Source organism: Tachyglossus aculeatus, chromosome Y4 (genome assembly GCF_015852505.1).
Source record: "Tachyglossus aculeatus isolate mTacAcu1 chromosome Y4, mTacAcu1.pri, whole genome shotgun sequence".
NCBI lineage: Eukaryota > Metazoa > Chordata > Mammalia > Monotremata > Tachyglossidae > Tachyglossus > Tachyglossus aculeatus.
Window position 1 is genome coordinate 11,366,810 of NC_052096.1, and position 19,937 is coordinate 11,386,746.

General features: G+C 54.0%; 1 protein-coding gene across 3 annotated transcripts; it reads right to left on the minus strand.

Annotated features, from left to right (window-relative positions):
* Positions 1–985: 985 nt before the first annotated feature.
* On the minus strand, positions 986–13,669 carry SLC39A1 (solute carrier family 39 member 1). 3 transcript variants are annotated; one of them, XM_038769030.1, is made up of 4 exons: positions 13,588–13,669; positions 8,952–9,197; positions 7,387–7,517; positions 986–2,170 (listed from the first exon to the last, which is right to left on the minus strand). In XM_038769030.1, the coding sequence occupies exons 1-4, from the start codon at positions 13,616–13,618 to the stop codon at positions 1,547–1,549; spliced, it is 1,032 nt and encodes a 343-aa protein (XP_038624958.1). In that variant the 5' UTR covers positions 13,619–13,669; the 3' UTR covers positions 986–1,546. The 3 variants fall into 3 exon arrangements, with proteins under 3 accessions (XP_038624958.1, XP_038624959.1, XP_038624960.1); XM_038769031.1 differs by lacking the exon at positions 13,588–13,669 and adding an exon at positions 10,896–10,970; XM_038769032.1 differs by lacking the exon at positions 13,588–13,669 and adding an exon at positions 9,369–9,451.
* Between the last annotated feature and the right edge of the window lie 6,268 nt (positions 13,670–19,937).

A 19,937-nucleotide genomic window follows, 5' to 3' on the forward strand; every position in this document is an offset into this window, starting at 1 on the left:
AGCACTTACTGTGTGCAGAGCACTGGACTAAGCGCTTGGGAAGAACAAGTTGGTGACATTCATTCATTCAATTGTATTTATTGAGCGCTTAATGTGTGCAGAGCACTGGACTAAGCGCTTGGGAAGTACAAGTTGGTGACATACAGAGAAGCAGGGTTCAAATCCCGGCTCCGCCAACTGTCAGCTGGGTGACTTTGGGCAAGTCACTTCACTTCTCTGGGCCTCAGTGACCTCATCTGGCTTAATAAATAATGGCTTAATAAATGCCATTATAAAAAAAAATAGAGAGAGACAGTCCCTACCCAACAATGGGCTCCCATTCATTCATTCAATCGTATTTATTGAGCGCTTACTGTGTGCAGAGCACTGGACTAAGCGCTTGGGAAGGACAAGTTGGCGACAGGTAGAGAAGCAGGGTTCAAATCCCGGCTCCGCCAACTGTCAGCTGGGTGACTTTGGGCAAGTCACTTCACTTCTCTGGGCCTCAGTTACCCCATCTGTAAAACGGGGATTGAGACTGTGAGCCCCCCGTGGGACAAGCTGATCACCTTGTAACCTCCCCAGCGCTTAGAACAGTGCTTTGCACATAGTAAGCGCTTAATAAAAATGCCATTATTATTAGCAAGCGCTTAACAAATGCCATCATCATTATTATCATTATTAAGTCACTTCACTTCTCTGGGCCTCAGTTCCCTCATCTGTCAAATGGGGATGAAGACTGTGAGCCCCCCGAGGGACAACCTCATCACCTTGTAACCTCCCCGGCGCTTAGAACAGTGCTTTGCATGTAGTAAGCGCTTAATGAATGCCATTATGATGATTGTGTAATTACATCCGGACCCCGAAGGCCCCTTACCTGGAGCGGAGCCGAGCCTCATCTCGGCCAGGGGGTAGACGGGAAGGAGACGGGGGGCGTCCCCCAAAGCGGACACAGACGGAGCCCGCTCACCGCCCCCGTCCCCTCCCGGAAGGACGGAAACGGTGCCGGGGTTTATAACAAGATACTTTATTGGGGGAGGGGGCGATCCCCAATACTGTCAGTTGAGAAAAATAGACTCTGCGGAACTCGAACCCAACTCCCTTAAAAACCGGTACAAAACATTTGGGCGGCGGGGGGTCCCGGGCCCGTGGGTAGTGCGGGCATGGGGGGGAGGACGGGGGGCACGGGGGTGGGCGGCACACGCCTCGGCCCCTCGAGTCCCCTCTCCCGGCCTTCCTCGGAGGTGGGCGACGGGACACCGTCCTCCCCGCGATTGGCACTTTTTGAGGGGCGTCTCCGCTACGGCGGGAGACGGAGATGGGGAGAGGCGTCGGGGGTCCGACCCCCGCCTCGGTCCCCCCGCCCCGGGCCCACCGGAGACGTCGCGGGGGGCTCCACGTGTCCGGAGGACGGCGTCGCCCGCCTTTCCCGACGACGCCCGCGCCCTCCGACGGGATCTCCGGGGTCCCCGCCGGAATCCGCAGGGGGCGAGGGGCGGGTGCGGCCCCCCAAGACACCCCGCCGGCGTCCCGCCCGGCCGCCCCCGCGGGCCCGGGCCCCGGCGGGTCAGGCGCGGACGAAGAGCAGGCCGGTGAGCAGGGCGAAGCCGGCCAGCAGCAGGATGACCTTGAGGACCCGCTGCTCGGGGGCGGCCAGCTCCTGGGGCAGGATCTCCAGGAAGGTGATGTAGAGGAAGGTGCCGGCCGCCATGCCCTCCAGCACCGCCTGCGCCAGCCGGGGCAGGGGCCCGGCCGAGGCGGCCAGCGCGGCGCCCAGCCCGATGCCCAGCGGGGTCATGCAGGCGAAGAGGAGGCCGCAGGCGGCCACGGCGCGGGCCCGCAGGCGGCTCTGCAGGAGGCGGAGGGCCAGGCTGACCGCCAGGACCCCCTTGTGCAGCAGCAGGGCCAGGCCCAGCTCCAGCGCCCGCGCCCGCTCCCGCTGCAGCCCCACGGCCAGGCCCTCGAACACCGAGTGCAGCGACAGGGCGAAGACCAGCACGCCGGACCGCAGGGCCGACGGGGCCGCCGCCGCCGCCGCCGCCACCGGCGGGGCCGGCCCCCCGAGCAGGGCCCGGGCCTCCTCGCGCGGAGGGCCCGGGCCCTGCTCCTTGTAGGCCAGCACGATCTGCTCCATCACCAGCACCAGGAAGAAGCCCATGGCCAGGATGAACTCTTGCAGGGGGAACTGCAGCTGCGGGGCGGAAGGCGGAAGGACGGACGGGGTGAGGTGGGGAAATCATCATCATCATCATCATCACGGGATTTGTTACCCGCCTGAGCACGTGGCCCTCAATCAATCAATCAATCGTAGTTACTGAGCGCTTACTGTGTGCGGAGCACCGGACTGAGCCCTTGGGAAGGGCAGGTTGGCAACATATAGAGACGGTCCCTACCCGACTCACAGTCTAAAAGGCTTCACTTCTCTGCGCCTCGGTTGCAAAATAGGGACGGGGATCGGAGGGCGGCGGGGGAGCGAGTCCAACGTGATTTGCTCAAGGCCCAGCTGAGAGCTCACCTCCTCCAGGACGCCTTCCCACACCGAGCCCCTTCCTTCTTCTCCCCCTCGTCCCCCTCTCCATCCCCCCACCGGCTTACCCCATCTTTTAGACTGTGAGCCCACTGTTGGGTAGGGACTGTCTCTAGATGTTGCCAACTTGGACTTCCCAAGCGCTTAGTCCATTGCTCTGCACACACTGAGCACTCAATAAATACGATTGATTGATTACCTCCCTGCCTTCCCCTCAGCACCTGTATATATGTTTGTACATATTTATTACTCTATTTATTTATTTAATTATTTTACTTGTACATATCCATTCTATTTATTTATTTATTTTACTTGTACATATCTATTCTATTTATTTTATTTTGTTAGTATGTTTGGTTTTGTTCTCCGTCTCCCCCTTTTAGACTGCGAGCCCACTGTTGGGTAGGGACTGTCTCTAGATGTCGCCAACTTGGACTTCCCAAGCGCTTAGTCCAGTGCTCTGCACACACTGAGCGCTCAATAAATATGATTGATTGATTACCTCCCTCCCTTCCCCTCAGCACCTGTATATATGTTTGTACATATTTATTACTCTATTTATTTATTTATTTATTTTACTTGCACACATCTATTCTATTCTATTTATTTATTTTACTTGTCTATTTCTATTCTATTTATTTTATTTTGTTACTATGTTTGGTTTTGTTCTCTGTCTCCCCCTTTTAGACTGTGAGCCCACTGTTGGGTAGGGACTGTCTCTACATGTTGCCAACTTGGACTTCCCAAGCGCTTAGTATAGTGCTCTGCACCCAGTCAGCGCTCAATAACTATGATTGATTGATTGATTGTTGGGTAGGGACTGTCTCTATATGTTGCCGACTTGGACTTCCCAAGCGCTTAGTACAGTGCTCTGCACACAGTAAGCGCTCAATAAATATGACTGATTGATTGATCGATTGACTGACTGCTCGAATCGACCCCAGTGCTTAGTACGGTGCCTGGCACACGGTAAGCGCTTAACCTGTGGCCCAGCGGGAGGAGCCCGGGCTTTGGAGTCAGAGGTCGTGGGTTCAAACCCCGGCTCCGCCAATTGTCAGTTGTGTGACTCTGGGCACTTCTCTGGGCCTCAGTGACCTCATCTGGAAAATCAGTCAATCAATCGATCAATCGTATTTACTGAGCGCTTACTGTGTGCAGAGCACTGTACTAAGCGCTTGGGAAGTCCAAGTTGGCAACATATAGAGACGGTCCCTACCCAACAGCGGGCCTGTGAGCCCCCCGTGGGACAGCCTGATCGCCTTGTATCCTCCCCAGCGCTTAGAACGGTGCTTTGCACATAGTAAGCGCTTAATAAATGCCATCATTATTATTATTATTATTAACAAGTATCGTTATTCTTATCGCTCGGCGCTGGGGTGGACGTGAGCGAATCGGGTTGGACGTGGTCTCCCGTGGGGCTCACGGTCTCCGTCCCCATTTTCCAGATGAGGGAACCGAGGCCCGGAGAAGTGTCGTGTCTCTCCCCACTTCAATCCATACTTCATGCTGCTGCCCGGATTATCTTTGTCCAGAAACGCTCTGGGCATGTTACTCCCCTCCTCAAAAATCTCCAGTGGCTACCGATCAATCTGCGCATCAAGCAGAAACTCCTCACCCTGGGCTTCCAGGCTGTCCATCCATCCCCTGGCCCCCTCCTACCTCCCCTCCCTTCTGTCCTTCTCCATCGCAGCCCGCACCCTCCGCTCCTCTGCCGCTAATCCCCTCCCCATTAGGCCTCATTCTCGCCCGTCCCGCCGTCGACCCCCGGCCCCCGTCCTCCCCGGGGCCTGGAATGCCCCCAATCCCTCCGCCCCTCCGCCAAGCTCACTCTCTTCCTCCCTTCAAGGCCCTGCTGAGAGCTCACCTCCTCCAGGAGGCCTTCCCACACTCAGCCCCTTCCTTCCTCTCCCCCTCGTCCCCCTCTCCATCCCCCCATCTTACCTCCTTCCCTTCCCCACAGCACCTGTATATATGTATATATGTTTGTACATATTTATGACTCTATTTTACTTGTCCATATCTATTCTATTTATTTTATTTTGTTAGTATGTTTGGTTTTGTTCTCTGTCTCCCCCTTTTAGACTGTGAGCCCACTGCTGGGTAGGGACTGTCTCTAGATGTTACCAACTTGGACTTCCCAAGCGCTTAGTACAGTGCTTATTGTACTATCATCAATCGTACTTATTGAGCGCTTACTATGTGCAGAGCACTGTACTCAAGCTCAATAAATACGATTGATGATGATGATGATGATGAAGTGACTCGCCCACGGTCATACAGTGGACAAGTGGCGGAATCGGGATTGGAACTCATGACCTTCTGACTCCCGGGCCCGGGGTCTCGCCGCCACGCCACTGAGGGGAAAGGGGAGGGCGGCGGGGTCAGACTGGCAGGGGTCGGGTGTGGGAAGGCCCGCGCCGCCTACCCCCACCGCCCACCTTCCCCTGGCTCCGCCACGGCCTCCCGACCGCCAGTCTTGAGACCCTCCTCCTCCGGGAAGCCTTCCCGGACCAAGCAGCGGGGCTCAGTGGAAAGAGCCCGGGCTTTGGAGTCAGAGGTCGCGGGTTCAAATCCCGGCTCTGCCAATTGTCAGCTGGGTGACTTTGGGCCGGTCTCTTCACTTCTCCGGGCCTCAGTTCCCTCATCTGGAAGACTGTGAGCCCCCCGCCCGCCCCCCGTGGGACAACCTGATCACCTTGTAACCTCCCCAGCGCTCAGAACAGTGCTTTGCACATAGTAAACACTTAATAAGTGCCATTAAAAAGAAAATGCCCCCCACCAGAGGGTCAGCCCCCTGAGGGCAGGGCTCTCTGCAGTAAGAATAATTACAATTGAGCTATTTGTTGAGCGCATCCTAGGTGCCAGGCACTGTACTAAGCGCTGAGGTAGACACAAGTTAATCAGGTTGGACCCAGTCTCTGTCCCACCGGGGGCTCACGGTCTTAATTCCCATTTTCCAGATGAGGGAACTGAGGTCCAGAGCAGTGAAGTGACTTGCCCAAGGTCACCCCGCAGACAACCTGATCACCTTGTAACCTCCCCGGCGCTCAGAACAGTGCTTTGCACATAGTAAACGCTTAATAAGTGCCATTAAAAAGAAAATGCCCCCCACCAGAGGGTCAGCCCCCTGAGGGCAGGGCTCTCTGCAGTAAGAATAATTACAATTGAGCTATTTGTTGAGCGCATCCTAGGTGCCAGGCACTGTACTAAGCGCTGAGCTAGACACAAGTTAATCAGGTTGGACCCAGTCTCTGTCCCACCGGGGGCTCACGGTCTTAATTCCCATTTTCCAGATGAGGGAACTGAGGCCCAGAGCAGTGAAGTGACTTGCCCAAGGTCACCGCGCAGACAACCTGATCACCTTGTAACCTCCCCGGCGCTCAGAAAGTGCTTTGCACATAGTAAGCGCTTAATAAGTGCCATTAAAAAAAAAATGCCCCCCACCAGAGGGTCAGCCCCCTGAGGGCAGGGCTCTCTGCAGTAAGAATAATTACAATTGAGCTATTTGTTGAGCGCATCCTAGGTGCCAGGCACTGTACTAAGCGCTGAGCTAGACACAAGTTAATCAGGTTGGACCCAGTCTCTGTCCCACCAGGGGCTCACGGTCTTAATTCCCATTTTCCAGATGAGGGAACTGAGGTCCAGAGCAGTGAAGTGACTTGCCCAAGGTCACCCCGCAGACAACCTGATCACCTTGTAACCTCCCCGAAGCTCAGAAAGTGCTTTGCACATAGTAAGCGCTTAATAAGTGCCATTAAAAAAAAAATGCCCCCCACCAGAGGATCAGCCCCCTGAGGGCAGGGCTCTCTGCAGCAAGAATAATTACAAGTGAGATATTTGTTGAGCGCGTCCTAGGTGCCAGGCACTGTACTAAGCGCTGAGGTAGACACAAGTTAATCAGGTTGGACCCAGTCCCTGTCCCGCCAGGGGCTCACGGTCTTAATTCCCATTTTCCAGATGAGGGAACTGAGGCCCAGAGCAGTGAAGTGATTTGCCCAAGGTCACCCCGCAGACAACCTGATCACCTTGTAACCTCCTCAGTGCTTAGAATAATAATAATAATAATGTTGGCATTTGTTAAGCGCTTACTATGTGCAAAGCACTGGGGGGGGATACAAAGTGATCAGGTTGTCCCATGTGGGGCTCACAGTCTTAATCCCCATTTGACAAATGAGGCAACTGAGGCTCAGAGAAGTTAAGTAACTTGCCCAAGGTCAGACAGCAGACATGTGGCGGAGACAGTGCTTTGCACATAGTAGGCGCTTAATAAATGCCATTATTATTATTATTATTATTATTATTAAGTGGTGGGGCCGGAATCAGAACCCAGGGCCTTCTGAGTTCCAGGCCCGGGCTCCCGCCACTAGGGCCGTAGGGTGAGGTCAATCAATCAATCAATCGTATTTATGGAGCGCTTACTGTGTGCAGAGCACTGTACTAAGCGCTTGGGAAGTCCAAGTTGGCAACATATAGAGACGGTCCCTACCCAACAGTGGGCTCACTGTCTAAAAGGGGGAGACGGAGAACAAAACCAAACATACTAACAAAATAAAATAAATAGAATAGATAGGTACAAGTAAAATAAATAAATAAGTAGAGTAATAAATCTGTACAGACATATATACAGGTGCTGCGGGGAAGGGAAGGAGGTAAGATGGGGGGGATGGAGAGGGGGACGAGGGGGAGAGGAAGGAAGGGGCTGAGTGTGGGAAGGCCTCCTGGAGGAGGTGAGCTCTCAGTAGGGCCTTGAAGGGAGGAAGAGAGGTAGCTTGGTCCTCAGCAGGCGCCCATGAAAGCCTCAGTGCTGGCAGTGCCAGGGCGCTCAGGCCGGGGCCGCCCCCCGCTCCGCCCCCCGCCCCCGGCCCGCCGGCCCCCCTCACCGTGACCCGCAGGGCGCTCAGTGCCTCGTCTATGCCGGCCAGGTAGTCGGGCAGCAGGTCCAGCAGGCAGGTGGCCAGGAAGACGCCCCCGGCGAAGCAGCTCACCAGGCTCAGGGCCTGGCGGCGGGAAGCTGAAAGGCCGGAGGTGCCAGCGGAGGGAGGGGCCGAGTGGGTGAGGTCCCTCAATGTGCCCCCTCTCCCCTCCCACTCCAGCAAGTCCTCTGCCCCCGGCACGAACCGTTGGCATGGACTTCCCCCGCCCACTAAGCTCAAGGCTCCTAGAAGCTCCCCTCACCCCCTGGCATGGACCCCTGCCCCATCCCCCCTAGGCACGGGCCCCAACCACTGCCCCTGCTCACCAAGGCCAAGAGCGGGCACCCCTCATGCCCAGCATGGCCTCCTGCCTGCTCCCCCTGCCCACTAAGCCCAAGGCTCCTAGAAGCTCCCATCACCCCCTGGCATGGACCCCTGCCCCGTCCCCCCTAGGCACGGGCCCCAACCACTGCCCCTGCTCACCAAGGCCAAGAGCGGGCACCCCTCATGCCCAGCATGGCCTCCTGCCCTGCTCCCCCCGCCCACTAAGCCCAAGGCTCCGAGCAGCTCCCCTCACCCCCTGGCATGGACCCCTGCCCCATCGCCCCTAGGCACGGGCCCCAACCACTGCCCCTGCTCACCAAGGCCAAGAGCGGGCACCCCTCATGCCCAGCATGGCCTCCTGTCCTGCTCCCCCTGCCCACCCAGGCCAGAGCCCTGACGGAGAACCCCCGACCCCTTCACGGGCCCCGGTCTCCCTGCCCACCAAGGCCAAGAGCGGGCATCGCTCATCCCCTGGCATGGGTCCCAGTCCCGCTCCCCCTGCCCACCAGGGCCAAGGCTCAGGGCAGACGTCTCCTTCCACAGGCACGGCCCCTGCCCACCAAGGCCAGAGCCCTGACGGAGAACCCCCGACCCCTTCATGGGCCACGGTCTCCCTGCCCACCAAGGCCAAGAGCGGGCATCGCTCATCCCCTGGCACGGGTCCCGCTCCCCCTGCCCACCAGGGCCAAGGCTCGGGGCAGACATCTCTTTCCACGGGCATGGCCCCTGCCCACCAAGGCCAGAGCCCTGACGGAGAACCCCCGACCCCTTCACGGGCCCCGGTCTCCCTGCCCACCAAGGCCAAGAGCGGGCATCGCTCATCCCCTGGCACGGGTCCTGGTCCCACTCCCCCTGCCCACCACAGCCAAGGCTCGGGGCAGACGTCTCTTTCCACGGGCATGGCCCCTGCCCACCAAGGCCAGAGCCCTGACGGAGAACCCCCGACCCCTTCACGGGCCCCGGTCTCCTTGCCCACCGAGGCCAAGGGCGGGCATCGCTCATCCCCTGGCATGGGTCCCGGTCCCGCTCCCCCTGCCCACCAGGGCCAAGGCTCGGGGCAGACATCTCTCTCCACGGGCACGGCCCCTGCCCGCCAAGGCGGGTGCTCCCGCCCACCGAGGTCCAAGGCCGACGTTCCCACCCCCTGGCACGGGTCCCTGCCCCGCTCCCCCCTGCCCCCCAAGGCCCAGAGCGGGCCTCCCCCTCACCCGAGGCCTCCAGGTGGGCACCGGCTCGCCGCAGCACGCAGATGGGCACCAGGCTGCAGACCAGGGTGACGACGAGCAGCAGCACCAGGGCTCCCAGCTTCACCTCCAGCCCGGCGGGCTCGGCAGGCAGGGCGGCGGGCACCGCCTCGGGCCGCCACACCAGCCGCTCCGGCTCGCCCCAGGGCACCATGGTGCCAGTGGCAGGGTCCGGCCTTGGCACTGCTCCCCACGGGCTGACTCTCTGACCTGGAGGAGGGCAAAGAAAAGAGGTGAGGGGGCGGGAGGGACCCCCCAGAGGTGGTCGGTGTCCAGCTGGCAGAGGGGGGGTGGGCAGGGGATGGGCAGGAGGAGGAGGAGGCTGGGGCGGTCAGCTGGGCAGGCCCTCCTCCCCCGGATGGCCAGGCCCCGGTGACTCACTTTCCCTCCTCTTCCTCCGGCCTTCCTGGAAAGCGGACTTCGGCCTCCCCGTGACCCTTGACCCCGGCCCCCTCCCCGCCTCCACGGGGGCCAGGCCGGGGACACTGAGTCTGGAGAGGGGAGGGACCCAGGCGTCCGGTCCCGGGGGAGGGGAAGCCGGGGAAACTGAGTCCCGGGAGCTGGGGGAAACCCGGGGGTCCCGGGCTGGGCCTGTGAGCCCGCTGTTGGGCAGGGATTGTCTCTAGATGTTGCCAACTTGGACTTCCCAGGCGCTTAGTCCAGTGCTCTGCACACAGTAAGCGCTCAATAAATACGATTGATGATGATGGAGAGGGGAGGGACCCAGGCGTCCGGTCCTGGGGGCGGGGGAAGCCGGGGAAACTGAGTCTGGGGAGCTGGGGGAAACCCGCGGGTCCCGGGCTGGGCCTGTGAGCCCGCTGTTGGGTAGGGATTGTCTCTAGATGTTGCCAACTTGGACTTCCCAAGCGCTTAGTACAGTGCTCTGCACACAGTAAGCGCTCGGTAAATACGACTGATTGATTGATTGGGGGGCGGGAGGGGGTGGCCGGGGAAACTGAGTCTGGAGAGTGGAAGGATCCAGGAGTCCGGGAGGCTGGTCCTGGGGTGGGGCGGGGGGAAAACCGGGGGTCCCGGGCTGGGATGGGGGTGGGGAAACTGAGTCTGGAGAGGGGAAGGGCACAGGAGTCCGGGAGGCTGGTCCTGGTGGGGGGTGTGGGGAAACCCGGGGGTCCCGGGATGGGAATGGGGGGGCGAGGGGGGAGACCGGGGAAACTGAGTCTGGAGAGGGGAAGGGCCCAGGAATCCGGGAGGCTGGTTCTGGGGGGGGGGCGGGGGGGGAACCCGGGGGTCCCGGGATGGGAATGGGGGGGCGAGGGGGGAGACCGGGGAAACTGAGTCCGGGGAGCTGGTCCTGGGTGGGGGGCGGGGGGAAACCCGGGGGTCCTGGACTGGGATGGGGGGAGGGGAAACTGAGTCTGGAGAGGGGGAGGCCCCAGGAGTCCGGGAGGCTGGTCCTGGGGGGGTGGGTGGAGGGGAGGCCGGAGAAACTGAGTCCGGGGAGCTGGTCCTGGGCGGGGGGGGGGGGAAACCCGGGGGGTCCCGGGCTGGGATGGGGGCGGGGAAACTGAGTCTGGAGAGGGGGAAGGACCCAGGAGTCCGGGCGGCTGGTCCTGGGGGGAGCGGGGGAAACCCGGGGGTCCCGGGCTGGGATCCAGCGCTTAGAACAGTGCTTAGCACATAGCAAGCGCTCTTAACAAATGCTATTATTATTATTATTATTAATATTATCGTTATTGGGGGGGGTCCTGCAGAAGGGGTTGGGAAACGGGAGTCCCCCCCCCTCCCCCATCACACGGGTCCGCACCCACACATGGACGCACACATCCATGTACACACGTACGAGCGCTTAGTTCAGTGCTCTGCACACCGTAAGCGCTCCATAAATACGAATGAATGAATGAACACCCAGAGAGACAGACAGAGACACAGAGAGGGGGGGTCTCTCACCTCGGCTCCCTGATGTCCCCCCCCACGGCCCGGCCCGGCCCGGCCCGCGGGCAGGGAATCCCCAGTCCGCGCCTCCTCGGCCAATAGGAGCGCTCTAGAGGCGGGGCCTACTATGAATGACGTCCTAGACGGCCAATGGGAGCGCGCCGAGGGCGGGGCCCGGTCTGAGTGACGTAACTAGGGGGCCAATGGGGATGGAGCGGCGGCGCGCACGAGGGGGCTCCGGGGGCGGGGCTGAGTGACTCCCGCGGGGGCCAATGGGAGCGCGCCGGGGGCGGGGCAGGATCTGAGTGACGGCCCCGCGGGCCAATGGAGGTGGAGCTGCGGGAGGTGCCGGGGTGGAGCCGGAGTTGAGTGACTCCCGCGGGAGGCCAATGGGAGAGGCCTGGGGGCGGCTCTCTGTATGAGTGACGTCCGCCGGGGGCCAATGGGAATGGAGCGGTGGTGCGCACAAGGGAGGTGCCCGGGTCTGAGTGACTCCCGCGGAGGGCCAATGGGAGCACGTCGGGGGCGGGGATAGGGATGAGTGACGTCCCCGCGGGCCAATGGGGATGGAGCAGCGACGCGCACGAGGGAGGCGCCGGCCCGAGGAGGCCTGCGAAGGCCCGGAGACGGGGGAGATGGGATTCATTCATTCATTCGTTCGTTCGTTCAATCGTATTTACTGAGCGCTTACTGTGTGCAAAGCACTGTACTAAGCGCTTGGAAAGTACAATTCAGCCACAAAGAGAGACAATCCCTGCCCACAACCGGCTCACAGTCTAAAAGGGCCCCCCCCCCGCCCCCCCACATTCATTCATTCATTCATTCATTCAATCAATCGTATTTACTGAGCGCTTACTGTGTGCAGAGCACTGGACTAAGCGCTTGGAAAGTACAATTCAGCCACAAAGAGAGACAATCCCTGCCCACAACGGGTTCACAGTCTAAGAGGACCCCCCCGCCCCCCCATTCATTCATTCATTCAATCGTATTGAGCGCTTACTGTGTGCAGAGCACTGGACTAAGCGCTTGGAAAGTACAATTCAGCCACAAAGAGAGACAATCCCTGCCTACAGTGGGCTCACGGTCTAGAAGGACCAATCAATCAATCAATCAATCGTATTTATTGAGTGCTTACTGTGTGCAGAGCACTGGACTAACAAATCAAGTCATTCATCCATTCAATCGTATTTATTGAGCGCTTACTGTGTGCAGACATCAAGTCATTCAGTCATTCAATCGTATTTATTGAGCGCTTACTGTGTGCAGACATCAGATCAAGTCATTCAGTCATTCAATCGTATTTATTGAGCGCTTACTGTGTGCAGGCATCAACCCACTGTTGGGTAGGGACTGTCTCTCTATGTTGCCAACTTGTACTCCCAAGCACTTAGTACAGTGCTCTGTACACAGTAAGCCTCAATAAATACGATTGATTGATTGATTAAAATCACCATTCAGTCATTCAATCGTATTTATTGAGCGCTTACCGTGTGCAGACATCAAATCAAGTCATTCATTCATTCAATCGTATTTATTGAGCGCTTACTTTGTGCAGACATCAAATCAAGTCATTCATTCATTCAATCGTATTTATTGAGCGCTTACCGCGTGCAGACATCAAATCAAGCCATTCATTCATTCAATCGTATTTATTGAGCGCTTACCGTGTGCAGACATCAAATCAAGTCATTCACTCATTCAATCATATTTATTGAGCGCTTACCGTATGCAGACATCAAATCAAGTCATTCACTCATTCAATCATATTTATTGAGCGCTTACCGTATGCAGACATCAAATCAAGTCATTCATTCATTCACTCGTATTTATTGAGCGCTTACCGTGTGCAGGCATCAAATCAAGTCATTCAGTCATTCAATCATATTTATTGAGCGCTTACCATGTGCAGACATCAAATCAAGCCATTCATCCAATCGCATTTATTGAGCGCTTACTGTGTGCAGACATCAAATCAAGTCATTCAGTCATTCAATCGTATTTACTGAGCGCTTACTGTGTGCAGACATCAAGTCATTCAGTCATTCAATCGTATTTATTGAGCGCTTACCGTGTGCAGACATCAAATCAAGTCATTCATTCACTCAATCGTATTTATTGAGCGCTCACCGTGTGCAGACATCAAATCAAGTCACTCATCCATTCAGTCGTATTTATTGAGCACTTACCGTGTGCAGACATCAAATCAAGCCATTCATCCATTCAATCATATTTACTGAGCGCTTACCACGTGCAGATAGATCAAGTCATTCAGTCATTCAATCGTATTTACTGAGCGCTTACCATGTGCAGACGTCAGATCAAGTCATTCATTCACTCAATCGTATTTATTAAGCGCTTACTGTGTGCAGACATCAGATCAAGTCATTCATTCACTCAATCGTATTTATTGCGCGCTTACCGTGTGCAGACATCAAATCAAGCCATTCATTCACTCAATCGTACTTATTGAGCGCTTACCGTGTGCAGAGCACTGGACCGAGCGCTTGGAAAGTCCAATTCGGCAACAGATCGAGATAATCCCTGCCCCAAAATGGGTTCACGGTGGGGAGAAGGGAGAAGAGGGGGAGACGGACAGCGAAACCAAACCAAGCGGACGGGCGATAAAACAAGTAGACAGGCATCCATCCCATAGCATGACCCGAAATAAATGGAATTATAGATGATCCGGACCCCGAAGGCCCCTTACCTGGAGTGGAGTTGAGCCTCATCTCGGACATAAGGCGGAAGGGACGGAGAGGCCGGGCTCCTTTATAGCCGCCCAGCCCTGGCTGGGAGACAGTAAATCCCCAATCATTGCTAAATCAATCATTCCAGCCTGATAAGGTTTTACACCTCTTTCCCTCCCCCCCCCACCCCCACAGCAAAAAGGGAATCCATTACACTGTCAGCTCCCTTGCGGGCAGGGAATGTCACTCTTTATTGTCGGGTTGTAATAATAATAATAATAATGATGGTATTCATTAGGCGCTTACTAAGTGCCAAGCACCGGCCTAAACTCTGGGGGTGGATACAATAATAATAATAATAATGGCATTTATTAAGCGCTTACTATGTGCCAAGCACTGTTCTAAGCGCTGGGGAGGATACAAGGTGATCAGGTTGTCCCCCCGTGGGGCTCCCAGTCTTCGTCCCCGTTTTCCAGATGAGGGAACTGAGGCCCGAAGTGAAGTGACTTCCCAAAGTCACACGGCTGACAAAGGGTGGTGTCAGGATTAGAACCCGTGACCAATATAGGGAAGCAGCGTGGCTCGGTGGAAAGAGCCTGGGCTTTGGAGTCGGAGGTCACGGGTTTGAATCCTGACTCTGTCAATTGTCAGCTGTGTGACTTCGGGCAAGTCACTTCACTTCCAACTTGTACTTCCCAAGCGCTTAGTACAGTGCTCTGCACACAGTAAGCGCTCAATAAATACGATTGATTGATTCTTTGTGCCTCAGTTAACTCATCTGCAAAATGGGGATTAAGATTGTGAGCCCCACGTGGGACAAACTCATCGCCTTTTTTCTAGACTGTGAGCCCACGGTTGGGTAGGGACCGTCTCTATATGTTGCCAACTTGTACTTCCCAAGCGCTTAGTACAGTGCTCTGCACACAGTAAGCGCTCAATAAATACGATTGATTGATTGATTGATCTGATTCCCAAGCCCGAGCTCTTGCTACTGAGCCACGCTGCTTCTCTTTCTTTCCCTTGTACTTTCTCTTGTACTTGCCCAAGCACCTAGTACAGTGCTGTGCACAAAGGAAGAGCTCAATAAATAGGACTTGTGTACATATGTACATATTTCCAAGCGCTTAGTCCAGTGCTCTGCACACAGTAAGCGCTCAATAAATACGATTGATTGATTTAAAATAATAATGGTATTTGTTAAGCGCTTACTATGTGCAAAGCCCTGTTCTAAGCGCTGGGGAGGTTGCTGCTTATTAGGAAGTAGCATGGCTCAATGGAAAGAGCCCGGGCTTGGGAGTCGGAGGTCATGGGTTCGAATCCCGGCTCCGCCAATTGTCAGCTGTGTGACCTCGGGCAAGTCACTTAACTTCGCTGTGCCTCAGTTCCCTCATCTGGAAAATGGGGATGAAGACTGTGAGCCCCGCGTGGGCCAACCTGATCACCTTGTATCCTCCCCAGCGCTTGAACAGTGCTTTGCACATAGTAAGCGCTTAACAAATGCCATTATTATTATTATTATTATTATTACAAGGTGATTTGGTCAAGGGAGGGATACAAGGAGGGGAGACATGGGACCCGCCGTGAGGTGAGCTTGTAATTTCCAATTTACAGGGAGGAGAGGTCGGGAATGGACAGATAAGGAAGCTTAAAGTTCCAGCGGCGGAAAACATCGGATTCACATGAGCAAACCACGGAAATGCCGACACATCATTCCCGGCCGGTCACAGGACTGCAGAGGAGGAAGACTCACCGCCCCGGCCCCACGCGCTTAACGATAATAAGACAATATTCATTCAATCGCATTTATTGAGCGCTTACTGTGTGCAGAGCACTGGACTGAGCGCTTGGGAAGTCCAGATCGGCAACGGAGACGGGTCCCTTCCCAACGGAGGGTTCAGTATTGATGATGCTACTTAATAATAATAATGATATTATTATTATTATCGTATTTAAGCGCTCAATAAATACGATTGATGATGATAATAATAATGATAGCATTTATGAAGCGCTTACTATGTGCCAAGCACTGTTCTAAGCGCTGGGGAGGTTACAAGGTGATCGGGTTGTCCCACGGGGGGCTCACAGTCTTCACCCCCATTTGACAGATGAGGTAACCGAGGCCCAGAGAAGTGATTTGCCCAAAGTCACACAGCTGACAAGTGGCGGAGCCGGGATTTGAACCCACGACCTCTGACTCCAAAGCCCGGGCTCTTTCCACTGAGCCAAACTGCTTCTCTATTTATTGAGCACTTACTGTGTGCAGAGCACTGGACTAAGCGCTTGGGAAGTCCAGATCGGCAACGGGGACGGTCCCTACCCAATGGAGGGTTCAGTAATGCTGATGCTACTTAATAATAATAATGATAGCATTTATGAAGCGCTTACTATGTGCAAAGCACTGTTCTAAACGCTGGGGAGGTTACATGGTGATCGGGTTGTCCCACGGGGGGCTCATAGTCTTCATCCCCATTTGACAGATGAGGTAACTGAGGCCCAGAGAAGTGAAGTGACTTGCCCAAAGTCACACAGCTGGCTGTTGGCGGAGCCGGGATTTGAACCCATGACCTCTGACTCCAAAGCCCGGGCTCTTTCCACTGAGCCACGCTGCTTCTCTATTTATTGAGCGCTTACTGTGTGCAGAGCACTGGACTGAGCGCTTGGGAAGTCCAGATCAGCAACGGGGACGGTCCTTACCCAATGGAGGGTTCAGTAATGATGATGCTACTTAATAATAATAATAATGATATTATCATTATTATTATCATCATATTTAAGCGCTCAATAAATACGATTGATGATGATAATAATAATGATAGCATTTATGAAGCGCTTAGTATGTGCCAAGCACTGTTCTAAGCACTGGGGAGGTTACAAGGTGATCGGGTTGTCCCATGGGGGCTCACAGTCTTCACCCCCATTTGACAGATGAGGTAACCGAGGCCCAGAGAAGTGACTTGCCCAAAGTCACACAACTGACAAGTGGCGGAGCCGGGATTTGAACCCATGACCTCTGACTCCAAAGCCCGGGCTCTTTCCACTGAGCCACGCTGCTTCTCTATTTATTGAGCGCTTACTGTGTGCAGAGCACTGGACTAAGCGCTTGGGAAGTACAGATCGGCAACGGAGACGGTCCCTACCCAACGGAGGGTTCAGTGATGATGATGCTACTTAATAATAATTATGATAGCATTTATGAAGCGCTTACTATGTGCAAAGCACTGTTCTAAGCGCTGGGGAGGTTACAAGGTGATGAGGTTGTCCCACGGGGGGCTCACAGTCTTAATCCCATTTTCCAGATGAGGTCACTGAGGCCCAGAGAAGTGACAAAGTCACCCAGCTGACAATTGGCGGAGCCGGGATTTGAACCCACGACCTCTGACTCCAAAGCCCGGGCTCTTTCCACCGAGCCACGCCGCTTCTCTGCTCACTTCTCTGAGCGCTGTACTGAGCGTTTGGGAGAGGACAGTAGAACAATAAACGGACACATTCCCTGCCCGCGGCGAGCTTGCAGTCTAGAGAAGCGGCGTGGCTCAGTGGAAAGAGCCCGGGCTTTGGAGTCAGAGGTCATGGGTTCGAATCCCGGCTCCGCCACATGTCTGCTGTGTGATCTTGGGCAAGTCACTTAACTTCTCTGGGCCTCAGTGACCTCATCTGTAAAATGGGGATGAAGACTGTGAGCCCCACATGGGACAACCTGATCACCCTGTATCCTCCCCAGTGCTTAGAACAATGCTTTGCACATAGTAAGCGCTTAACAAATGCCAATTATTATTATTATTATTATTATTAGAGCGGGAGGCAGATAGTAATAGAAAGAAATAAATGACAGATATGGACATAAGCAGTGCGGGGCTGGGAAGTGGACGATGAAGAAAGACAGCGAGTCAGGGTGACATCGAAGGGAGTGGAAGGAGAAGAGAGTCAGGGAGGGGATGGGCTTTCGACAAAGCTTTTAATAATAATAATAACGACGGCATTTATTAAGCGCTTACTATGTGCAAAGCCCTGTTCTAAGCGCTGGGGAGGTTACAAGGTGATCAGGTTGTCCCACGGGGGGCTCACGGTTTTAATATCTCCCCCCCGTCCCCCTCTCCATCCCCCCATCTTACCTCCTTCCCTTCCCCACAGCACCTGTATATATGTATATATGTTTGTACATATTTATTACTCTATTTTACTTGTACATATCTATTCTATTTATTTTATTTGGTTAGTATGTTTGGTTCTGTTCTCTGTCTCCCCCTTTTAGACTGTGAACCCACTGTTGGGTAGGGACCGTCTCTAGATGTTGCCAACTTGGACTTCCCAAGCGCTTAGTCCAGTGCTCTGCACACAGTAAGCGCTCGATACTTGTACATATCTATTCTATTTATTTTATTTTGTTAATATGTTTTGTTGTCTGTCTCCCCCTTCTAGCCTGTGAGCCCACTGTTGGGTAGGGACTGTCTCTAGATGTTGCCAACTTGGACTTCCCAAGCGCTTAGTACAGTGCTCTGCACACAGTAAGTGCTCAATAAATATGATTGATTGATTGACAACCTGATCACCTTGTAAGCACCCCAGCGTTTAGAACAGTGCTTTGCACATGGTAAGCGCTTAATAAATGCTATTATTATTATTATTATTATTATTATTATTATTACGGGCTCACAGTCTAGCAGGGGGAAGAATTCTTCTCATGCCTATGGATCTCCTGTGGGAGACTGTGAGCCCCCCGTGGGACAACCTGATCGCCTTGTAACCTCCCCAGTGCTTAGAACAGTGCTTTGCACATAGTAAGCGCTTAAAAATACCATCGTTATTGTTATTATTATCTCCCCCAGCACTTAGTACAGTGCCTGACACATAGTAAGGGCTTAACAAATACAATCACCATTGTTATTTAAATACGATATTATTCAATAATAGCGTATTGGTAAATACCATAAACAACAAAAACGAAAAACAACCATTATTATTATTATCTCCCTCAGCGCTTACTACGGTGCCTGACACATAGTAAGCGCTTAGCAAAATTCATTCATTTATTCATTCATTCAATCAATCGTATTTATTGAGCGCTTACTGGGTGCAGAGCACTGGACTATGAGCTTGGGAAGTACAAATTGGCAACACATACCATCATCATTATTATTTAAATACTATATTATTGAATAATAGTGTATTAGTAAATACCATAAACAACAAAAACGAAACACAACATTATTATTATCTCCCTCAGCGCTTAGTACAGTGCCTGGCATAGTAAGCGCTTAACAAATTCATTCATTCAATCGTATTTATTGAGCACTTACTAGGTGCAGAGCAGTGTGCTAAGCGCTTGGGAAGTCCAAGTTGGCAACACATACCATCATCATTATTATTTAAATACTATATTATTAAATAATAGTGCAACAAAAACGTAAAACAACCATCATCTCCTTCAGCGCTTAGTACACTGCCTGACACATAGTAAGCGCTTAACAAATTCATTCATTCAATCGTATTTATTGCGCGCTTACTGGGTGCAGAGCACTGGACTAAGCGCTTGGGAAGTCCAAGTCGGCAACACCTACCATCATCATTATTATTTAAATACTATATTATTAAATAATAGTGCAACAAAAACGAAAAAAAAACAACCATTATGATCTCCCTCAGCGCTTAGTACACTGCCTGACACATAGCAAGCGCTTAACAAATTCATTCAATCGTATTTATTGAGCGCTTAGTGGATGCAGAGCACTGGACTAAGCGCTTGGGAAGTACAAGTTGGCAACACCTACCACCATCATTATTATTTAAATACTATATTGTTAAATAATAGTGCAACAAAAACGAAAAACAACCATCATTACCTCCTTCAGCGCTTAGTACACTGCCTGACACATAGTAAGCGCTTAAATTTATTCACTCATTAGTACAGTGCCAGGCATATAGTAGGTGCTTAACAAATTCATTCATTCAATCATTCGTATTTATTGAGCGCTTACTGGGTGCAGAGCACTGTACTAAGCGTTTGGAAAGTCCAAGTTAGCAACACCTATCATCATCATTATTATTATTTAAATACTACATTATTAAATAATAGCGTATTAGTAAATACCATAAACGATAAAAACGAAAAACAACCTGGGAGGGGGAGGAGCGGAGGCGGGGGGGGCGGGGCCGGCTTCATGAATATTCATGTGCAACCCGTCCCAGAATTCATTGCGTAACGAATGAATTGCATAACGACTCCGCCCCCGTCACGTGGCCCGAGCGCGCGCGACCCGCCCCCTCAGGTCACGTGACCCGAGGGCCCCCCCCTTTTTTTTTTCTTCTCAGTCCCCGCCCCCGGGCTGGCCGGCGGGAGAGAGGCGAGCGACGAGCCGGCCAACCCCGACCCGCC